The sequence below is a fragment of the Marmota flaviventris genome, chromosome 6, assembly GCF_047511675.1.
Source record: "Marmota flaviventris isolate mMarFla1 chromosome 6, mMarFla1.hap1, whole genome shotgun sequence".
Lineage (NCBI taxonomy): Eukaryota > Metazoa > Chordata > Mammalia > Rodentia > Sciuridae > Marmota > Marmota flaviventris.
Genome location: NC_092503.1, coordinates 40183938 through 40202276, shown reverse-complemented (window position 1 = coordinate 40202276; position 18339 = coordinate 40183938). Strand labels below are relative to the sequence as shown.

The 18339-nt window shown below is 33.5% G+C and overlaps 1 protein-coding gene across 1 annotated transcript in view; it reads right to left on the bottom strand.

The window, feature by feature from the left end:
- Positions 1-10017: 10017 nt before the first annotated feature.
- The window catches only part of Trdn (triadin), a 110821-nt gene continuing 102499 nt past the window's right edge, over positions 10018-18339 (bottom strand). Inside the window, exons 11-13 of the mRNA XM_071613793.1 lie at positions 13681-13737; positions 12782-12844; positions 10018-10037 (exon numbers count right to left, since the gene is read on the bottom strand). Coding sequence (XP_071469894.1) covers positions 10018-10037; positions 12782-12844; positions 13681-13737 — 140 coding nt within the window. The remainder of the gene's footprint in view (positions 10038-12781; positions 12845-13680; positions 13738-18339) is intronic.

Sequence of the window (18339 nt, the reverse complement as noted above, 5' to 3'; positions counted from 1 at the left end):
AATGGACACAGGGAAACTTTCTGCCAAGTATTACCAATGCATCAAAGAATAAACACTTTTCTACCTGTTATCTTCGATTCCTTCCTGTGTAGCTTTCCTTTCCTGTTACTAATTGGTTATTCTGCCCTACTTCTCCCACGCTGACATTCATACCAAGTCTAAATCCTTTCATAAAGACCATTTGATAATAAGTCATGGCTTTTTTTCTCCACGTGCTATATATATATACACACACATATATATAACAGATTCTCTAAAAATTAAAAAAAATAACTCATAGATTAATTATCTTTCTGTCTGTGGTTTTGCAAAATGACTTGCTAGAGACTTCACACATTGATTATACTTGTCATTTTGATAAGATTTTAGTGAAGCTAAAACTCAGTTGAAAAAGCATATTAAAATTTGCACATACTTGTGAAATCCAAATGCTGAAACCATCAGCTCTATTAGAAATGGAAGCAATTTGTTCAAATAACAAATGATTAGATATGGCAGGAATGTGTGATTAGAACCTCAGTTAATGGCCTTGTTGTATGACAAATGCAACTGTGACTTTATCTGCAGTCATCAGTTCACCAATAGCATTTTATATCCTTGTCTGGAAGAGATGGGATGTCTCCATAAAGACAGAATAGGATGGAGGTGGAGATTCCAGGAGTCTGAGAGCCTAAACAGCTTCTAAAGTGAACAAGAAATAAACTGTGTCACATTTACAGCTATTGAAATTTTCATTATTGTTGAGAATGACCTTGCTTTTGGAGTCAAGAGATGATAGAGAAAAAGAGTCAGCTACCAAACATATTTCAAAGGTAAAGGTGACAAGATATTAACGGATTAAAGAGAGGATGTAAAGAAGTTGAAAGTAACTGGAGAGATTTAAGACTCAGTAAAAGCGAAAAAAGTTGTGATAATTTACTGATAAGAGGTAAAGAGCTGAGTATAGGTGACACATTCAGGTGTCTGTGTGTTTGTGTGTGTGTGTGTGGGTGTGTGTTTGTGTGTGTATGTGTGTGTATGTGTGTGTGTGTGTGATGTGAAGGGCTTTTAAGACACATTAACTTTGGGATGTGTAATAGGTATTTAAATAAAGATGGTGAATAGGTGAATATTTGAGTGTGGAGTTCAGAAATGAAACATTTAGGAGTTGGTATCAGATGATTTTAGGACCATGAGACTATATGAGGTCACTAAAAATAGTGAATATAGAATAGAGCCCTAGAGTGCCTCCAATTTTAGGCCCCAGAAAGAAAGGAAGGAAACCAGGGGGAAAAAGATCAAGAAAAAGTGACCATAAAGGCTAAAAGGAGCCAGGCATGGTAGTACATGCCTATGAATCACAGTGGCTCAGGAGGCTGAGGTAGTAAGATCATGAGTTCAAAGCCAGCCTCAGCAGAAGCAAGGTACTAAGCAATTCAGCGAGACCCTGACTCTAAATAAAACAAAATAGGGCTGGGGATGTGGCTTAGTGGCAGAGTGCCCCTGAGTTCAATCCTTGGTACCCCCACCCTAAAAAAAAAAAAGAAAGAAAGAGGCTAAAATGAAAGAGTATTGTCAAAAAAGCTGAGTGGGGAGATAAGCAGCAGCTGTCAAATACTCTTGAGAATGAGGAATTCTCATTTGGGCTTGGGAATGTGGAGAAGTGACAATAGTGGTGGGGATGGAAACCCAAGTTTGGTGGACACAGAGAGATGGGAAGGAGCATGGAGATAACTCTTAAGAAAAGCTTCATTCTAAGGGGGATCTGAGAAATGGCACAGTCACCTAAGAAAGATATGCTGTCAACAGCAGGACATTCACTGATGGGAATGACCAATAGAAGTCAAAATGAATTTGCAAAGGAGAGCATTACTGGAGTGATACTCCTGAGCAAGCAGATGAGGATTGCATATAATTATAAACTTTGTTACTGTTGCATGGTGCTGTATTCAGAAAAAGAAGAAAGAAAAAAGAGAACACAAATACAAAGATGAAATACATCCGTGGATAAGACAGAACTCACGGGAGCTTTTAACTTTTATTTTCTAAGGAAAGAAGAAGAAGGATAAAAAGGTGATGAAAGATAAAACAAAAAGGAAACAGTTTGGAAGCAATAGTCTCAGAAAGGGGAGAGTGAACTATTAGGATTCTATTTCTAAAGGGTAATGGAATCACAAGACAACTCAAAAGATTCACTCAGCCCTCCGAAATACCCACATGAATATTGCTGCACATGGGAAATAGTGAGACAATTAACTAATAGTGCCAATTCTTAGGAACACTGGTAAAATACACATTTTCACATGGGAGAGGGTCAAAGTAATTCATAATATTCTATTGATAGACCTGTTTTACATGTTCAGTGCCATGGATATTGATTTTCTCTTTCCTCTGATTTGTATAACTTCAATATTTGCCCACCTCAACATGAGCTCTTTCTGTTGTGTTTTAGCATTAGTATCTTCACCAGATCATAGTTTTAATTTCATATTCTAAGACTAATATTGCTAACAGGATATGGGTACTGACTAACATAATGGGTATATTTTATTACTGTCAGAAGCTATTTCTTAGAAAAAAATAAGAGTGCTTTTAATTTCAGAAGTATTATATGTGTTCCTCCAAGCCTTCCTCGATTACTTATAATAAACTTCCTAAAAATGTAATTGCAATTATTTTCCTGTCTAGAAACTTTGGTTATCTGAAGCATTTTCCCCTGTCTTTTGCATTGTAAGTAAACTTTCCCTCCTACCCTAAGCTTGTTGTCATTGGGATTTTCTTCTTGAAATGTCTTAAAACATTCATTTGCCTTAAGGACAATTGATCATTATTCCAAATATGTAATACGTTTTATTTCAAAGTGTCCTTGGTTTATGTAGACATCAATAAGACATGCTCTGATTAGATTCAGAGTAGTGTTTTATGCTGGAATAGACAGGAGAGACTGTGTGAATTCAGGTTATATACAGTGCACATTTACCATGACCTCACTTCCTAGAATTGGCTTTTGACCACACTTTTGTTTCATAAATTATTAGTCTTCAAATGAACACAGCCAAATTTAAGATCATAATAATATAAACATTCATTCAAATGTTAAATAATCCAGATATGGGTTTCATTTATCCACATTCATTCTGAAAAAAAAAAAAAAAGAAGATAATCTGTTGAGCCTCCCTGAGTTTAACACCATCTTTCTTCAGGCAAGTTTGACCTCTACAAGCCTGAGATGGCCACTCTGTTTGCACACTTCAAACTCTATACTTCATTGATTAAAGATGCTCAATATCACCTTGAGCATCCCATATTGTCTTATAACTTCTGCCATAGTGTCCTATTTTTAAGGAATAACCATGAGTAGACTACATCTAAATAGGAGAGAGTTTGTCAAGGTTATGAATGTGGCTTTGATATTCTGTTTTCTTATTTCCAGATTAAATATCCACAATTCTGAATTACTCTTTTCTGAATACCATCTGGTTTATTTCAAAATATCTCTACTAAAATTAAAGGCTATTATCCTGGTGGGTTTCTAATACTGCAGGGTACAATGAATGAATTTCACACATTATATATATACATATATATAATATTAATTTCAGAAACCTAGAATTTTATCTGCTTTTGTGTGTCACACTACATTATCCCATGCAAAGTTTCTTTTCTAAAATATTTAAGTATTATATCAACAGATAGAAGTATCAAAAGTCTTCCTTTATTGTATTCTATTTTTGAAATGAAGTCTTCCATATTCCCCCTATATGGAAATAACTACCTGAGAATACATATGTGTTCCAATGTCATAATTTCTATGTTTCATTGCAATTTTAACACCCTAATGTAATCACTCCTTGACCCAATTTCAGCAAAGATAATTTGGACAAAGTTCATGTAATTATTCAGGATAGGACAAGTGACCTAAACTCAAACATCAGATTATCCTTTCAGTCTAAGGTTAGTTCATGAACACCGCATCAACCAGTGAGCCTCAGTCTAGGTTCTCTGAGCTCTCAGTAAATGAATCTACTATTTTTTTTCCATAGGATATGAACAATAAGGGAGGTGGGACAGCACCTATAACTAATTTGCAATCATATGAGTCCAGAACAATAAAGCAGAGTCTAAAAATAGTGATAAACTTATTCTGAGATAATGTGACTCCTATGTTGATCTGAAGCCAATTTACTCTGGAACTATACATGAGTAAACTAAAAAACAGTGCACCATTCACAATAATAAAACATCTTTAGTTATAAACCACTATAAAAATTGTATGTGTTCTCGTCTTCATTGCTTAAAAATAAGCATCATATGTGCCTTGGTCAAATGTCTTCTTCTATAAGTCTGTGGCATCCCTGTTCTAAATTTCTTATAGTCACCAACTACCAGAAAAGAGAAACAATTTTTATACAATTACAGTATAATTTTTTTTATTAGACTATTCTCTAAGGTCCTTAGCAGCAAGTAGATATATATCTCTTACAGTGATCTATCTCAAATATTAAGCATATATTATGACTTATCTATTTATTGAGTGAAGGAGTGAAGGAAAGCAGAACTGCTACAAAAAATAAGAATCAGCCCTATAGGATAACCTTGGATTTCTTTCTTGTATGTGTACATCTGTCTATAATAACACCTCAGTGGAATTAAGGAAGCAGAATATGAGAAGAGTGGAGAGAAGAAATTAAAGAAGTCCACCACCATCATTAGCTAGAATTGGGGTAAAAATTGCTTGTAGTTTGCAAAAAACACAAAAATAAAAAACAAAAAAACAAAAACCAGCAAAGCTTCATTTGGTGACTCTCCTACTGCACTTACTTCATTATGACTGTGATCCTGGACATAGCTCAACTGTTCCAGTGCTGCATTGCCCTCTGTATAAAATGGCAATTATCATGCCTGCCTCACAGAGTTGTAATGATCAAATGAAAAAACAAAGAACACATTTAACTGCTATTATTATCACTTAAAAATGCCTTGATAATATGAGTACATATTGGCAGAATCGCAACGATGTTTCAAAGATCTGCTTTTAGTATCCCTAGAGAGACTAGAATTGAAAGATGTATCATTTTGATGGTTTTTAAGCTTTACTTTTATCAAATGAAAAATCTTATAGACTTTTAAGATATAATACAATAAAATTTACATATTTCATTTTCATGTTCTTTAATGTATATCTTAGAACATGAGGAAAATTCAGATCACATCATTATCCCCCAAATTGATCAAAATCTGTTCACATTTTCTTTCTTTCTTTTTTTTTTTTTGTGGGAGTGGAGATGGGGCCTATGGGGATTGAACTCAGGGTTGCTCGGACACTGAGCCACGTCCCCAGCCCTATTTTGTATTTTATTTGGAGACAGGGCCTCACTGAGTTGCTTAGTGCTTAGCTTTTACTGAGACTGGCTTTGAACTTGCCATCCTCCTGCCTCAGTCTCCTGAGCCATGATCACATATTCAATTTGAGAAAAAAATAATGTAACTAACTGATATCACATTCCCTATACTGTTCTATGTAATCTGACCATGAAAATTTAATTCATTACCATTCCAGGAAATCACTTATTTTGATGTTAGTTTATATTATTTTAGTTCTTGCAATTTCCAGAAAAGAACTCATTCTACCTAGAAAGTTGAACTCAAAATAATTTACTATACATGTAAGTGATACTTAAATTATTGATATAATCAAAGCATACAAAGAAAGATATATGCATTATATATTTACTAATTTTTGCTCATATATATTTCAATATTCCTTGTTGAAAGTACTTCACAAAAGAAAGTACTTCACAGATCCTCAAGTTTGGTGCTAATTTTGTTTCTTTCTTCACTAGGAGGGTATCCCTAATTCTCCAAAATCAGCATTAAAAGATTTAAAATAGTCACTTGTATAGTAGTCCTTTTTATCCAGGCCTAAGTAATTTCTAATATGAACATCTCACCTTTATGAGTTTTGACGGTTTTATTTTTTTGTTTTGTTTTTGGTATCAAGAATTGAACCCAGGGGTATTTAACAACGGGTTCACATTCCCAGCCCTTTTTTAGCTTTTATTTTGAGACAGGGTCTTGCTAAGTTGCTCAGAATGGCCTGAAACTTGTGATTCTCCTACCTTAGCTTCAAGTCATTGAAATAACCTGTGTGGGCAACCAGGCCCAGCTTGTCTCACATGGTTTTAATGATTAGAATATTTGAAAATATATTCTCTTCCCTTCAAGTCAATTCTAGTAAGGTGGGTATTTTCAATATAGTTGAGCTAACATAAAAAATAAATTAAGTAGGGTAAAAATCATAAACCCCAAATAAAGGTCAAGAAATAAAAGGCTGCTCCTTTAAACTTAACACAAACACATGAAATATATGACAATCTATTCAGCCAAAATGTATCTGAATATATAAATATTTCAAGGAAGTTACTTTTATTTACATATAAATGTAAAAATCATAGGACCTGATATCTGCCATGCAAAGTATTTTGAACACTAACAACTAGAACAAAATGCTTAAAAAAAAAGAAAAAGGATTCAAAAGCTAAATTAGTGATAATATAGTTCTTGCAGAATTTAATATTATTTGCCCCACACAGTAATTGAAAATATTCTATTGAAATATATATGCATATATCCCTTAAAACAGCACAAACCTTATGAGTTCCTGTTGGAGTAAACTCACCTGTTCCATTCACGCATGGATATTTAATGATTAGTTCTAGTCAGATATTGTTACAGAATAAATGAGCCCTAAAAAGCATTGCTCAAATATGTTTCACAAACTTACCTCAGTGAGCACAAAGGACAATTTTACATATCTTTTTCTAAAATTGACATTTTTGTATTAAAATGTGCTTATTATTGGAGTTTTAATTTTATGAACAGGACCACCTAATCTTAAATCGCATATCTTGCAAAATGCAAACCTCTCTTTATAAATTAATCTGTATATGGTATTCTTCATAGCTTGAACATATACACTTTTATTATAGGAACATCTGTGACATTATCTCACACACACACACACACACAAAAAAAAAATATTGTATGTCACCCATGGGCTCATCAAACAATATATTCTAAATTATCTCTTAGATATTTGCTTATATACTCTGCCCTTTGAACATCAATCTCTCATATTCTGTTTATGTCCATTAGACTCTAAATTAGCCTTCCAAAGTAAAACTACACAAATCAAAAAAAAAAAAAGACTCTTTATTCTTTATACACCCACAACCCCACCTTCCAAATGTTCCACATTTTTCTCCATTGTTGTACCTCCCATTCCAATCTGGTTTCACATCCTCTGTCCACTGATTGTCCTCGTCTCTTTTGTCCTCCTCTCACAGTTTCTAAATAGCATTCAAAATTTGAGAAATTTTTGCTTCTTAAAACAACAATTTCTAAAACTGTACTCTTTTCTTTTCCCTTAATATCTCTGGCAATTCCTTTCATCTCTCTTACTTTGCTCTTTACTACTTCCTCTCTAGATGTGGGAGTTGCCCAGGCCTTGATTCTGTTTCTATTCTATTTCTTTTCACACGATCTTTTTGGGTAAACTCTCTATTCCCAGGGAAATAATAGGATTTATACAGATTACTATATTGAACACTTTGACTAAGAATTTTTATTATATTTTGAATGAAAGCCAAGATTCTACAGATGTTCTGTATATTCTGACTCCTCATACAAACCATGAATATACACGTCATGTATACACACATACATCACATTCACATTTCATGTAAAGATGCACACATTGATGCCTGGACCCTTCCAATACATCAGCCTGTTGTCTCTCAGGCTGGGGGTATAGCTCAGTGATACAGCACAAGCTTCGCAAGTTCAAGGCCCTGGATTCAATCACTAGCACCACTTTTGTGCTAAATCAATGTTGATTCTCAGAGGGGACTGATCTAAAAACCTTTTCTATGTTAATGGCTCTCCAACCCCATCCATTATTTTTTATGATTATCCCAAATTTATTTCCTCCATTGCCCTTAGTCTGAGCTGTACTTAATAGTATTCTGTCTTCTTATTCATGGTGTGCTGCCCTCATCAAACTGTAAATCCCATTAGGGTACCTCTTATGTCTGCTAACCCACCTGTGCATGCTAGAATATATGGGATATAGAAGACATTTAGTAAATATTTCCTGTAAGAAAGCATGTGTATATGAATTAATTAATTTGTCCTTTTCTAACAGCATATTTCAGAGAAACCAATGTGTTCTTGTAGGCTCCTTCTTATAATTTGTACTTCTGTTCAGATAATTCCTAAAAAAAATACTACTGGAAAGTATAATAATGAAATATCATTTTGTAACATTATTAACAGTTATTATGTCAAAATTATTTTCATAATTAATAGTTGAATATGTACAGTGATAATAAATTCAACTCTAAAATGTTTATAAATTAGAATTTCAAAAATAGCCAACTTATCTTGGAGTCCATTTGGATTCTCTTCTGGTCTATATATTTTTTGTATATTATAATTATTTCATATAAGACAAATCAATGTGGTAATCTTTTTCAAGTCTTATAATCTCATCATCAAGCACTTAGAAAAATGTTTCTTAAAAACATCATTTTGTGCAGTGAAGAGAAAGAAAATACCTATGCTTTTTTAGCTACAGTTTGGGTAAAGAGCAACATAAATTTCATTCAAATGTGTCTTGTGAACAATTTAAATTGAAAAATTTGATCATGGTATTTTATCAAATCATCTTTTTCAGGTTTGGGGAGTACATGAAGATATGTTCATTTCCTCCACATTCCAGGACTTCAAAAACTATCTCAAATGAATTTTATCCTCTCAGACACTTCTGAAGGTATCATTATTACAGATAGTATAGATAGCTTCTTTCAACTTCCATTCTACCTATCTTGTGGTTAGACAAATTGGAATTCCAGAATTTTGTATCTGGTGGACTCCCTTGCTGCTAGTGCTCACCAAGAAACAAAAGTAAATCCCACCAACTAAATGCACATACGTGAAACTGACTTGCAGAAATGGTTGGACAAACTAGATGTCTGATTTGGCAATTGAAGATGTTAGTCAGTTGCTGAAGTCTGCTTATACATTTCCATCAACCAGCCTTTGTGACTGTTAGAAGAAAGCTTTGTGAATGAAATTGTTTCCTGACCTATACTTTATGATTCAATATCATCTCCTTAATTTTGATTCATCCCTTCCTGCCTACAATTTTGGAGGTACCTAATTCCCTGTATAGAATCTCTTCTCTTTGTAGTAACTAGAATGTTTGATATGTCTTACACCTAAGTCCAACACTATCATGGGGAGATGTTTTTAAATTTTTTGTTTATTTTTTAATGGCAACCCATCAGGTGGAAACATACATTATAATGTGGCAAAAATATCCTTGTGATTTTTCTTTTTTTTTTTTTTTTGTTTCATGTAATGTTTTAAAGTGACAAGATTTTTTACATGTATACTTTCCAATATATACTAAATATATACTTACTATTATAAGTATATATAATAGTAAGTATAAATATATACTTACTATTATAAGTAACCACTATGTCCCAATTACTTGGTTTCAACTATTATTAATCAAGAAGCTAACAATCTTGCATAAAAACTTCAGTCAAATTTTCACTAACACAGATCATTAACAAAGCATGATTTACCAGTTTCATGCATTAGAGGAGTATTTATCAGTCAATAGAATTTGATTTTTAGCTTCTTTTGCATCTAATTAATATTATAACTGTAATAAAATATAATAGTATAACAAGTCTATATAGTAGATAATCACATAAATTATATAAAAGTGAAACAAATAAAATATAACACTCAGATATTAAATAAACTCTTAGGATTATCTTTTGCCTTACAGATTTGCTACTATTTATGGTTACAGTAGTGATATCATATGCTCTACCATATTTCTTTTACTATTTTAGGAAGAAATGACATATGTGCCCCAGCTCTTCAAGATCTTGTTATACTCATTTCTCTCATTATCTGTATAAACTTTTACTACTTTCATAATAAGCTTAAGATTGGTTATTTTTAATCCACATTGCCATCACCTGAAAATATAATCAGAGAATTATTAAACTCTGAAAAGAAACGTTAGAGTTAAAAAACAATATTAATTAACTTTCTCTCCATCTTCCCCTCTCTCTCTCTCTCTCTCTCACACACACACACACACACACACATCCATTTGCACACACATCAACACACTCGATTTTGAGTATTAGAGGACTAAAAACTTGAACACAAATTATTAAATCATTCATATTCCAATCAGGAAACTGAATTAAATTTAAAGAACAAACGATATTTTATATAATCAAATGGTAAAATGACAAACTTAACAAAAAGAAAACTGGTTTCAAGACGGACAAATTTGTTCTGTACCTCTAGCTGAGCAGCCACCCTAGATATGCCCACTGTGATCTGTGCTTCACTGGCTGAGCACTGGCCTTACAGGAAGTGATGATGGCATAATCAGTTCTGATGCTATTCCTGCACAACCTCACTTTGACATAAAGGTCAGGCAACCAGCACAGGTTTCCAGCTGCATGGAAGTATCAGATTTTCCTATCACTCATTACATATTAATGTGTTTTGCCTATCCCCCAGAAAAGATACACCAAATCAAAACATCAAATACATAGACACACACACACACACACACACACACACACACACACACAAACACATTATTGAATTTGGTAAAAACAACTTTTCTTTCTGATTCTGCATACATGTGACAAAAGCTTTGAGGGTTACAACTCAAAAATTTCTTCTTCAAATTTTTTAACAAAGCTGATGGCTCAGAAAGAAGCACCTTATCTATATTCACCACCCATACATGTAACATCACAAGTCCATTGATCTAAGCAACAGATTTCTTAGTATCATCATATGGTCAGTACTGTGTTTTTTCCATTCTTAAGACATATGTCACCAGGAAAATAAAGTAAGTTTAAAGTAAAATTAAGTATTGAACAATTCAATAAACCACATCGATGTATTCTTCATAATATAATTTGGGGTGCAAAGTAATTGACAATCAACTCTTATACTGGCAGAATATCTGACTCTTTCTCTCTCATCATTTTATAAGCCATATAATCATGCAATTCTTAGTATTTTATAGGTATTTTTTTTACCCCAGTTATAGTATACCAGAAATATGCTCTCATTCCTGATTGTTACTTGCTAAGAATAATTGTTAGTTAATTTGGCATCCTGTGTATTTTATCACCATCTTGTTTGCCACATAAATTACTACTCCTTCATAAAGATAAAGGTTTCACTGATGCCATCCCAGCCTTCTTGCTCTTCCTAGCCAACGTCCTACCTTGAAGCTCCCTTCAACTGCTCTCTTATGTAAGCTAACTTACTGCCTCATTTTCTAAGGCATCATTTTCCATTTACCACTATATGGAGAAGATTTGGAAATCTCATTTACTTGAAGTTGCTAATACCTGAGAGGAATTAGTTTTTTATCCCATACACACAGGCCCTAGGAGATTTGCACTGTAATGAAAGAGAATTCCCTCATAACTCAAAGGAATGGAAAGACACTAATAGTAGAATTTCAAGCATCACTGACATAGTGGAGGAAATATTTGGGGTGTGAATACTTATCTTCAAACCATATTACTTGAGATGACAATTTTTTTTCCATGTAGATTTAAGCATTACATGAATAGAAGCTGACATTCATGTCTGTGCCAGAATAAAAACAAAACTAAATGTAAAGTAAAAATCTAAACCCTAAAAGTTGAAATAATCCTATTTCCTAATGACGTGCCTTATTCTTTCTTGGTTTCTTATCTTTGCAAAGCTATACTAAATAGAAATAAATAGATAGACTGATCCTCTCTCTCTCTCTCTGTACTGTGCAGCTCTTGTCTTTGTATTATATCATAACCAAGATGGCTCTCAGCTTGACTGACTTCAGAAAGGCTTTTTCCTGACCTTAGGTGCCTGACTATCCTTTCCTAGAGCAATTACTTATAAAACTTGGAATTGTAAATTATTTCTTGGCCCCTGTGAGATGTGAATCTTTTAAAGCCTCTTTAAGTTTTACAACACAGGGGTGCCCTTCTCAAAGATCTGAGAACCAGGCCTTAGAAAGATAATCATGGAACTGGATGCAGTGGCTCACTCCTGTAATCCCCGAGATTCAGGAGGCTGAAGCATGAGGATCACAAGTTCAAAGCCAGCTTCAGCAATTTATGGAGGCCCTAAGCAACTGAATGAGACTGTGTCTCAAAGTAAAAAACAAGAAGGACTTGGGGATGTGGTTCAATGATTAAGCATCCTTGGGTTCAATCCTTGATACCAAACATAAATAATAAATACCATGAAGAGAAGGTCGTGCCATCTCTCAGTTTCTCTCCTAAACATAGAAGAGAGGAAGTTTACTTTTTCTTGGAGTAAAGCCTATTTGCAAATGTGGATGGCTGAAGATCCCTGTTTCAGTTCTAACACACTCCTACTTTCTGTTTCAGCAGAATTAAGTCAGAGGGAGTTCCAGTCTCTCCCACTGATTCTGATAGTCTTGAACAATTCTTCCTTGTCTAGCTAGCTCAATCTTTTGCTTGTTGAAGTCTTCACATGGTTGGATTCAAGAATTCATATCCAAATTTGTACAAGTTACAGCAAGGTGGTACTGGGGATTAAACACAGGGCCTCACACTTTGCAAGTGCTCTACCACTGAGCTACATCCCCAGCCTGACAGTAAGATTTTGTTTTGTTTTTGTTAAAAAGACATCTTAAACATAATGCAAGGGAACAAAATAAATTTAATACCTTTCTTTTTCAGGTCAATGGGAGTGTCCTTCTCACTTTTCTTTTTGGCGTCTTCTTTTTCTGCTGTTAAAATAAGAAAATTCTAAACCTCTGCCTATTTAATTTTCATATATTTCAGGACATGCATGAGTGTCATTAAGGCATCCAATTTGTCTTGTGAAAATGAGTCCCACATCAGAGCCATAAGTCATGTCAAGTATGAGTGAACTAGCACCTACCTAACAGACAAATGGCTTAGGTGTGCTTTTTTCTCCAAGAAAGAACAAATTTTTGGTACAGGAAAGAAGTACTTCATAAAAGTGTAAGCATTATATGCTATTATTAATTATGGTAGAATCCCATCATTTTTCTAAAACATACTAAAAGGAACATATTGAATGTCCCTTGAGCTACTAAGTCACTGGAAGCATATCAGGAACTTTGAAATCTCTGAAGCTCACTTGGAGACATCAGATGAACTATTTGAAAACAACCAACTAAGAAAGAAAAAAAAAAAAAACAAAACTCAAACTTTTCAAATATTTACTTCCGATTGCATAAAATGTTCTGCCCCATGATAAATATTTTTATTAAGCTGAATTAGTTGAATATAATATTCACATCAACATATATAGTCAAATAAATTAATGAATTAACATTGAGCAGTTTCTAAAACAGGAAAGAATAATCAGACAATAATAATTTTTTAAAAGTATTTAGGCTTTGCATTGTCTTATTAAAAATTTAATCAATTTCAACTCTATTTTGAACATTTACAAAGCTCAAAAGAGTTTGTTAATAACTATGACTATGAAATCATAAAGTGAATTTATTTCCCAGGGAAAAAAACAGCTTTATTAGTAGCAATGTAAATAGATACTAATTAATTTATGAGTTAGACAGCTTTTTGAAATCTTTACCTTTCTTTTTTGTTTCAGAAATAACTTTCTTCTCAGCTTTCTTCTCTCCTTCTTTTTCTAGAGAAGAAATGTAAAATATTTCCTTTAGGAAAATTTAGTACAAAAGGAAAGTCAACATTGGAAAGACGGATTACTGTTAAGTCAATTCTGCCTCTGGACAGCTTTGTGATTTTCAACAAGTGATTGAACCTCACTAAGCAGTATTTTCCTCATTTGTAAAATAACAGTACCTTCCTCAAAGCTAGATAATGTTTACCAAGTTCTCTGTGTGGTGCCAGCCTAACAGTAAATGCATAACACTTTAAGCTGCTAATGTTGTTTACAAATCATGAACAAGAGAGTTTGAGCTTTCTGAGCCAAACAGTTTTGGTTTAGTGCCTTAAGTAAGATATTGACATATAAAATTAAAATATAATTTCTTCAGAAATATATTACAGGTAAGCTACAAGAATTATTATTTTTTGCTTTCTTTTTATAGGTTTAATCATGTTAGGAATGATATATTTTGCCATTAACAATACCTATTTTGATTTAGATGATTTTCAAATCTGGCTTTTGTCAACAGGCATTTACAGCTAGGTGACATTTGTCTGGCAATGTGTTGGGGACATAACTTCCACTGCCCTTTCTGAGTGATTGTATCAGGGAAAGTTCTCAGACAATCTTTGCACTCAGAGTTCCAAGTAGGTTTGGGTGCCATGTGGAAGTGTGTGGTGTCTCTAAACTCCATGGAACACCCCTCTTTCCAAAATCTGAGAAAGTCTCTGTCTGACAGGTAAAGAGAGAACCTCAAGTGCTGCTCAGCCATGACCATGTAACAATTGGACATCCCGGGACACTTTTCTGGTAAGTAGACTCATTTCACATCACAAAATTGTGTGCTAGTACATACTTGTTGGATTAGAGTGTTCAGTGATTTTCAGATTTGAGACAGTGATAAGTATGGTTTAATGTTGGCAATTGACTGCTTTTTATCTTAGATTAATAGGGTTATTTACCCTATATTTGAAATATCTGTATCTTTGCCATTTGTCATTTTTCTGTCATTTCAGATATAGGTGTATTCAAAAGTTTCCATTACCCAGAACTATTATAAGAGTTACTATGCTGAGGAAATTCAATGTGTAGTTCTGAGATGAATGCACAAGTTGTCTACTAATGACTGTGTCTTATTAAAAACAGGAATTAATTCATCCCCTTAGGTTTAGAGCTTTTTACCTACAAGATCAAAGACAACGCTTTCTTTTAGTGTTGAAAGTATAATTTATAAAGAGTGACTTTTCAAAACTCCTAGAGAAAATCTAGTGTTGTAGAGAGAAATATATTCACACTTTGTCTAATTATGTCTACACTATACTGTTGCCACTCAACCAATAAGGAGTATAAAGTCAAGAAGTCAAAGTTTGACAGTTTCAAAGTTAAAAGTAAAACCAACTGAATTCTGCTTTTCCTTTTCCTAAATGTTTAGCTATATAAAATATGGAAATCACGTTAAAATTCGAAATAAAAATATTTTTGGTTTAAAAATCATTATATTCAGCTTCCTTGGAAGAAATTTTATGTAGCAGGATGTTTTCCATCTCATCTAAATAAATGCATATGCCAGGCAATTGAACAGGCATTTGTTAAACATTGCCATCTGATGTCAGATATCAGAAGAGGGGTTAAGTAAATTATAGACCACTTGCAAATATTTTTAAGCCCATACTAAATATCAATGCCTTAGTTACCATGAAATCACAATACAGTACCCAGTCTCTAAGTTTCATAACATAGATGAATAAATATTTTTTTAAAAACTCTGTGGCAATTAGTCAATATTATACTGAACTTCAGAATGAAAGTAGCTGTTGAGGCCATAAGGCAGAAGTCATTATTTTATTTTAAGAAAATGCTCTTGTGCAGTAAATTCTCCCCTTTGAATATAGCTGGGATTTTATTGTGGCAATACGGTATTCTTGCCTTGGTTCAGATTGAATTAATGCTTCTATTACACATTCTGCCTGTGATTACAGCCATACACTGTGAGAGTCATGAATAAGAGCAGAAGTCCACAAAAAGCAGGTATAAATAATGTACTTTAATAACATTTTTGTGAATTAGACCTTTAAGCTGTCATTATGGGACTTATTTTATTCACAGTGAATTTCATTTAAAACATCAACTTCTGAAGAATCTGCATTTCTTCAAGCACTATTGTCTATGTTCTCTAGGTGATTTGGCAGGAGTGGAATTAAATTTTTCATTTATAAAAGACATAACAATTTAATTATATGCTAGTTGGATATAAAAATGGCCCGTGCTTCTTCCATGAAAACTCTCCTTCCCTGACGTTTTTTTTCTCCCTCCACTGTCAACAGTACTCTTCTTTTCCCATGTGACTCTGCACTTGCATACATACTTCATCTTCACTCTCTCTTCCAATTTGCTGTTCTGTTTGCAACAGAGAAGGATTAGAGCATTTAACACCACTGGTTTTCCAAGAGATAGCAATTAAATGTGTCTATAGGATGCGAATTAATCAGCATATTGCCTTTTTCTGGTGAAAGTGTCATAAGCCTTGAGATGATGGATTTATCTGGCAGAGATCACAGGAAAGTCTGGTTGGGAGAGAAATCCTCTCTACAGCGTGAAGCTCTGAGCCAACAAACATGTTATTAGCTTCTGCATAAATTAACATCAGATGAAAGAAAAATTAAATGACTTACTTTTTACTTTCTAAACCCTTACAATGGGCTTTTCTCTTCCTTTTAAATGTTTTTATGCTGTCTCAAAGCCAGAAAATACATAATAGTTAATTACAGTTGTAAAGTTTTCTAAGATGCTGGTTCCTAGCAAAACGAGGAAACTAATGCAAGTTGTTTCATTTTTGTCTCATGTTTTGTTCCTCCCTCTTTGCTTTTCTAATGTGATTATCCAGATTCTGCATGTCAGATGAATATTTTCTTTCCAACACTCTATGGCCAGGATTGACATAAGCTTGGTTTCAGTCAAGTAAATAAGGAGTAGTTTCTTTCATAACAATACATTCCAACATTCCTTGTCACTGTCACCTTGTTTGTCTAGAGTGACAGAGATTGGCCTGGAACTCAGCTCATGGTATCACCATGGAAAATTCATTTAAGCAGATAAGCTGAATTACATGAGTGATTATTAGAGTTTTCCCAATGTTATCTACAGAGACATGGGGCAAGAGAGAAAACATAGTGACTTTGGTCTGGATTCTGTCCCTGACCCTTCCTGGCTGTGTGATATTGGGCAATGTGTTGTCACATGCTACATTTCTTTTTCCTCATTTGAAAAGTGGGGGTAATAAAATCTCCCCTGCTATATTGTTGTGGGGAATGGAGATGACTGAGCTAAAGTGTCTGGTGCAGAGAATGGAGTGGATGTTCAAACTATAATGAGTAATAAGTAGCTTCTTACTATAGTCTATAAATAATAAAAATATGACCACATACAATTTAGTAATTTATCTAGGTACAAGACCTATTTATAGATTTGAGTAAGTTCAAATTGATTCTTGTTTTTCTATATCCAAAAAATTCTATGTCTGCAATCTTTTAAATTGAGAACTTAAGGAAAAATATGTATATGGAGAAATAAGTATATTACAAAGAAGCATTTTGCTAAAATGAATAAAATTAGATTTGTCTCAATTCTGCTATTATCATAGCAATTGCTTTATGTAACTGTAGGTAAAACATAGATCTTCTGTCTTTAACCATAAAAGGTAGGAAAATTCATACAATATATTTAAGACCTTCTTCCCTTCTTTATTCTTTATTTCTAAAATGAAATATGCATCATTTTACATTTATAATTTTATTTTTCTGGGAACAAATTCAAGCTTCAGAAGTGTAAATAGCTATTGCATGTTTTGTGAATTTTAAATGGCTTAATTTTTTTTAAGCAAGAGAAAAGTCCATTTGAGAGGCTTAAAATTAATATGTATATATATTGATATAATGTCAGGTGATGATAAGGCTTAGAAAAAAATACATCTTGATTTAGAAGCTTAGGGAATTAAAAGATGGAAGATGGCATTGCTTTATTTATTTGTTTATTTTTTTAGGGTGAATCAGGGGTAAATCTTTATGGATAATATTTGAAAAAAGTGGGAGAACTTTGGGCTTCTTAGAACTTTTCAGCAAAGGAAAAGAGACTACCAAAACCTTTAAGTCAGAGCATGCTAGATATATAATAATAATGACAACATGAGAATAAGTTTGGCTAGATTGAAAACCTCAGGAGGAGAGTGCTTAGAAGTGTGGCCAGAACTTTAGCAAGGCCAAGCCTGTGAATGCTGTTGTTTGTACTAGAAATTTTCCATTTCACAGAAAGTAACATGGAAGGCTACTAGGAGGTTGTAAGCAGAAGTTATATGTTCTAAGTTCCTTTAAAGAGAACTTGCTTGTTGTCAGGTAGTATCAATTAACCCATTGGATTTTGTAATCGTATTGCAAGGAAGAAAACTTAGAACACATAAAAAAGAATTCAACATTATTCTTTTTCGCCCTTATCCCCCCAAAATTACATCTGAATTTTATTTGAGACTCTTGAAGGGATGAAACATTATAGAAACATAAAGAGTTCCTCCCTTTACATTGTAGTTAGGTTGCTATGACAGCAAAATTCTCTAAATTGAGACTTCGCTTG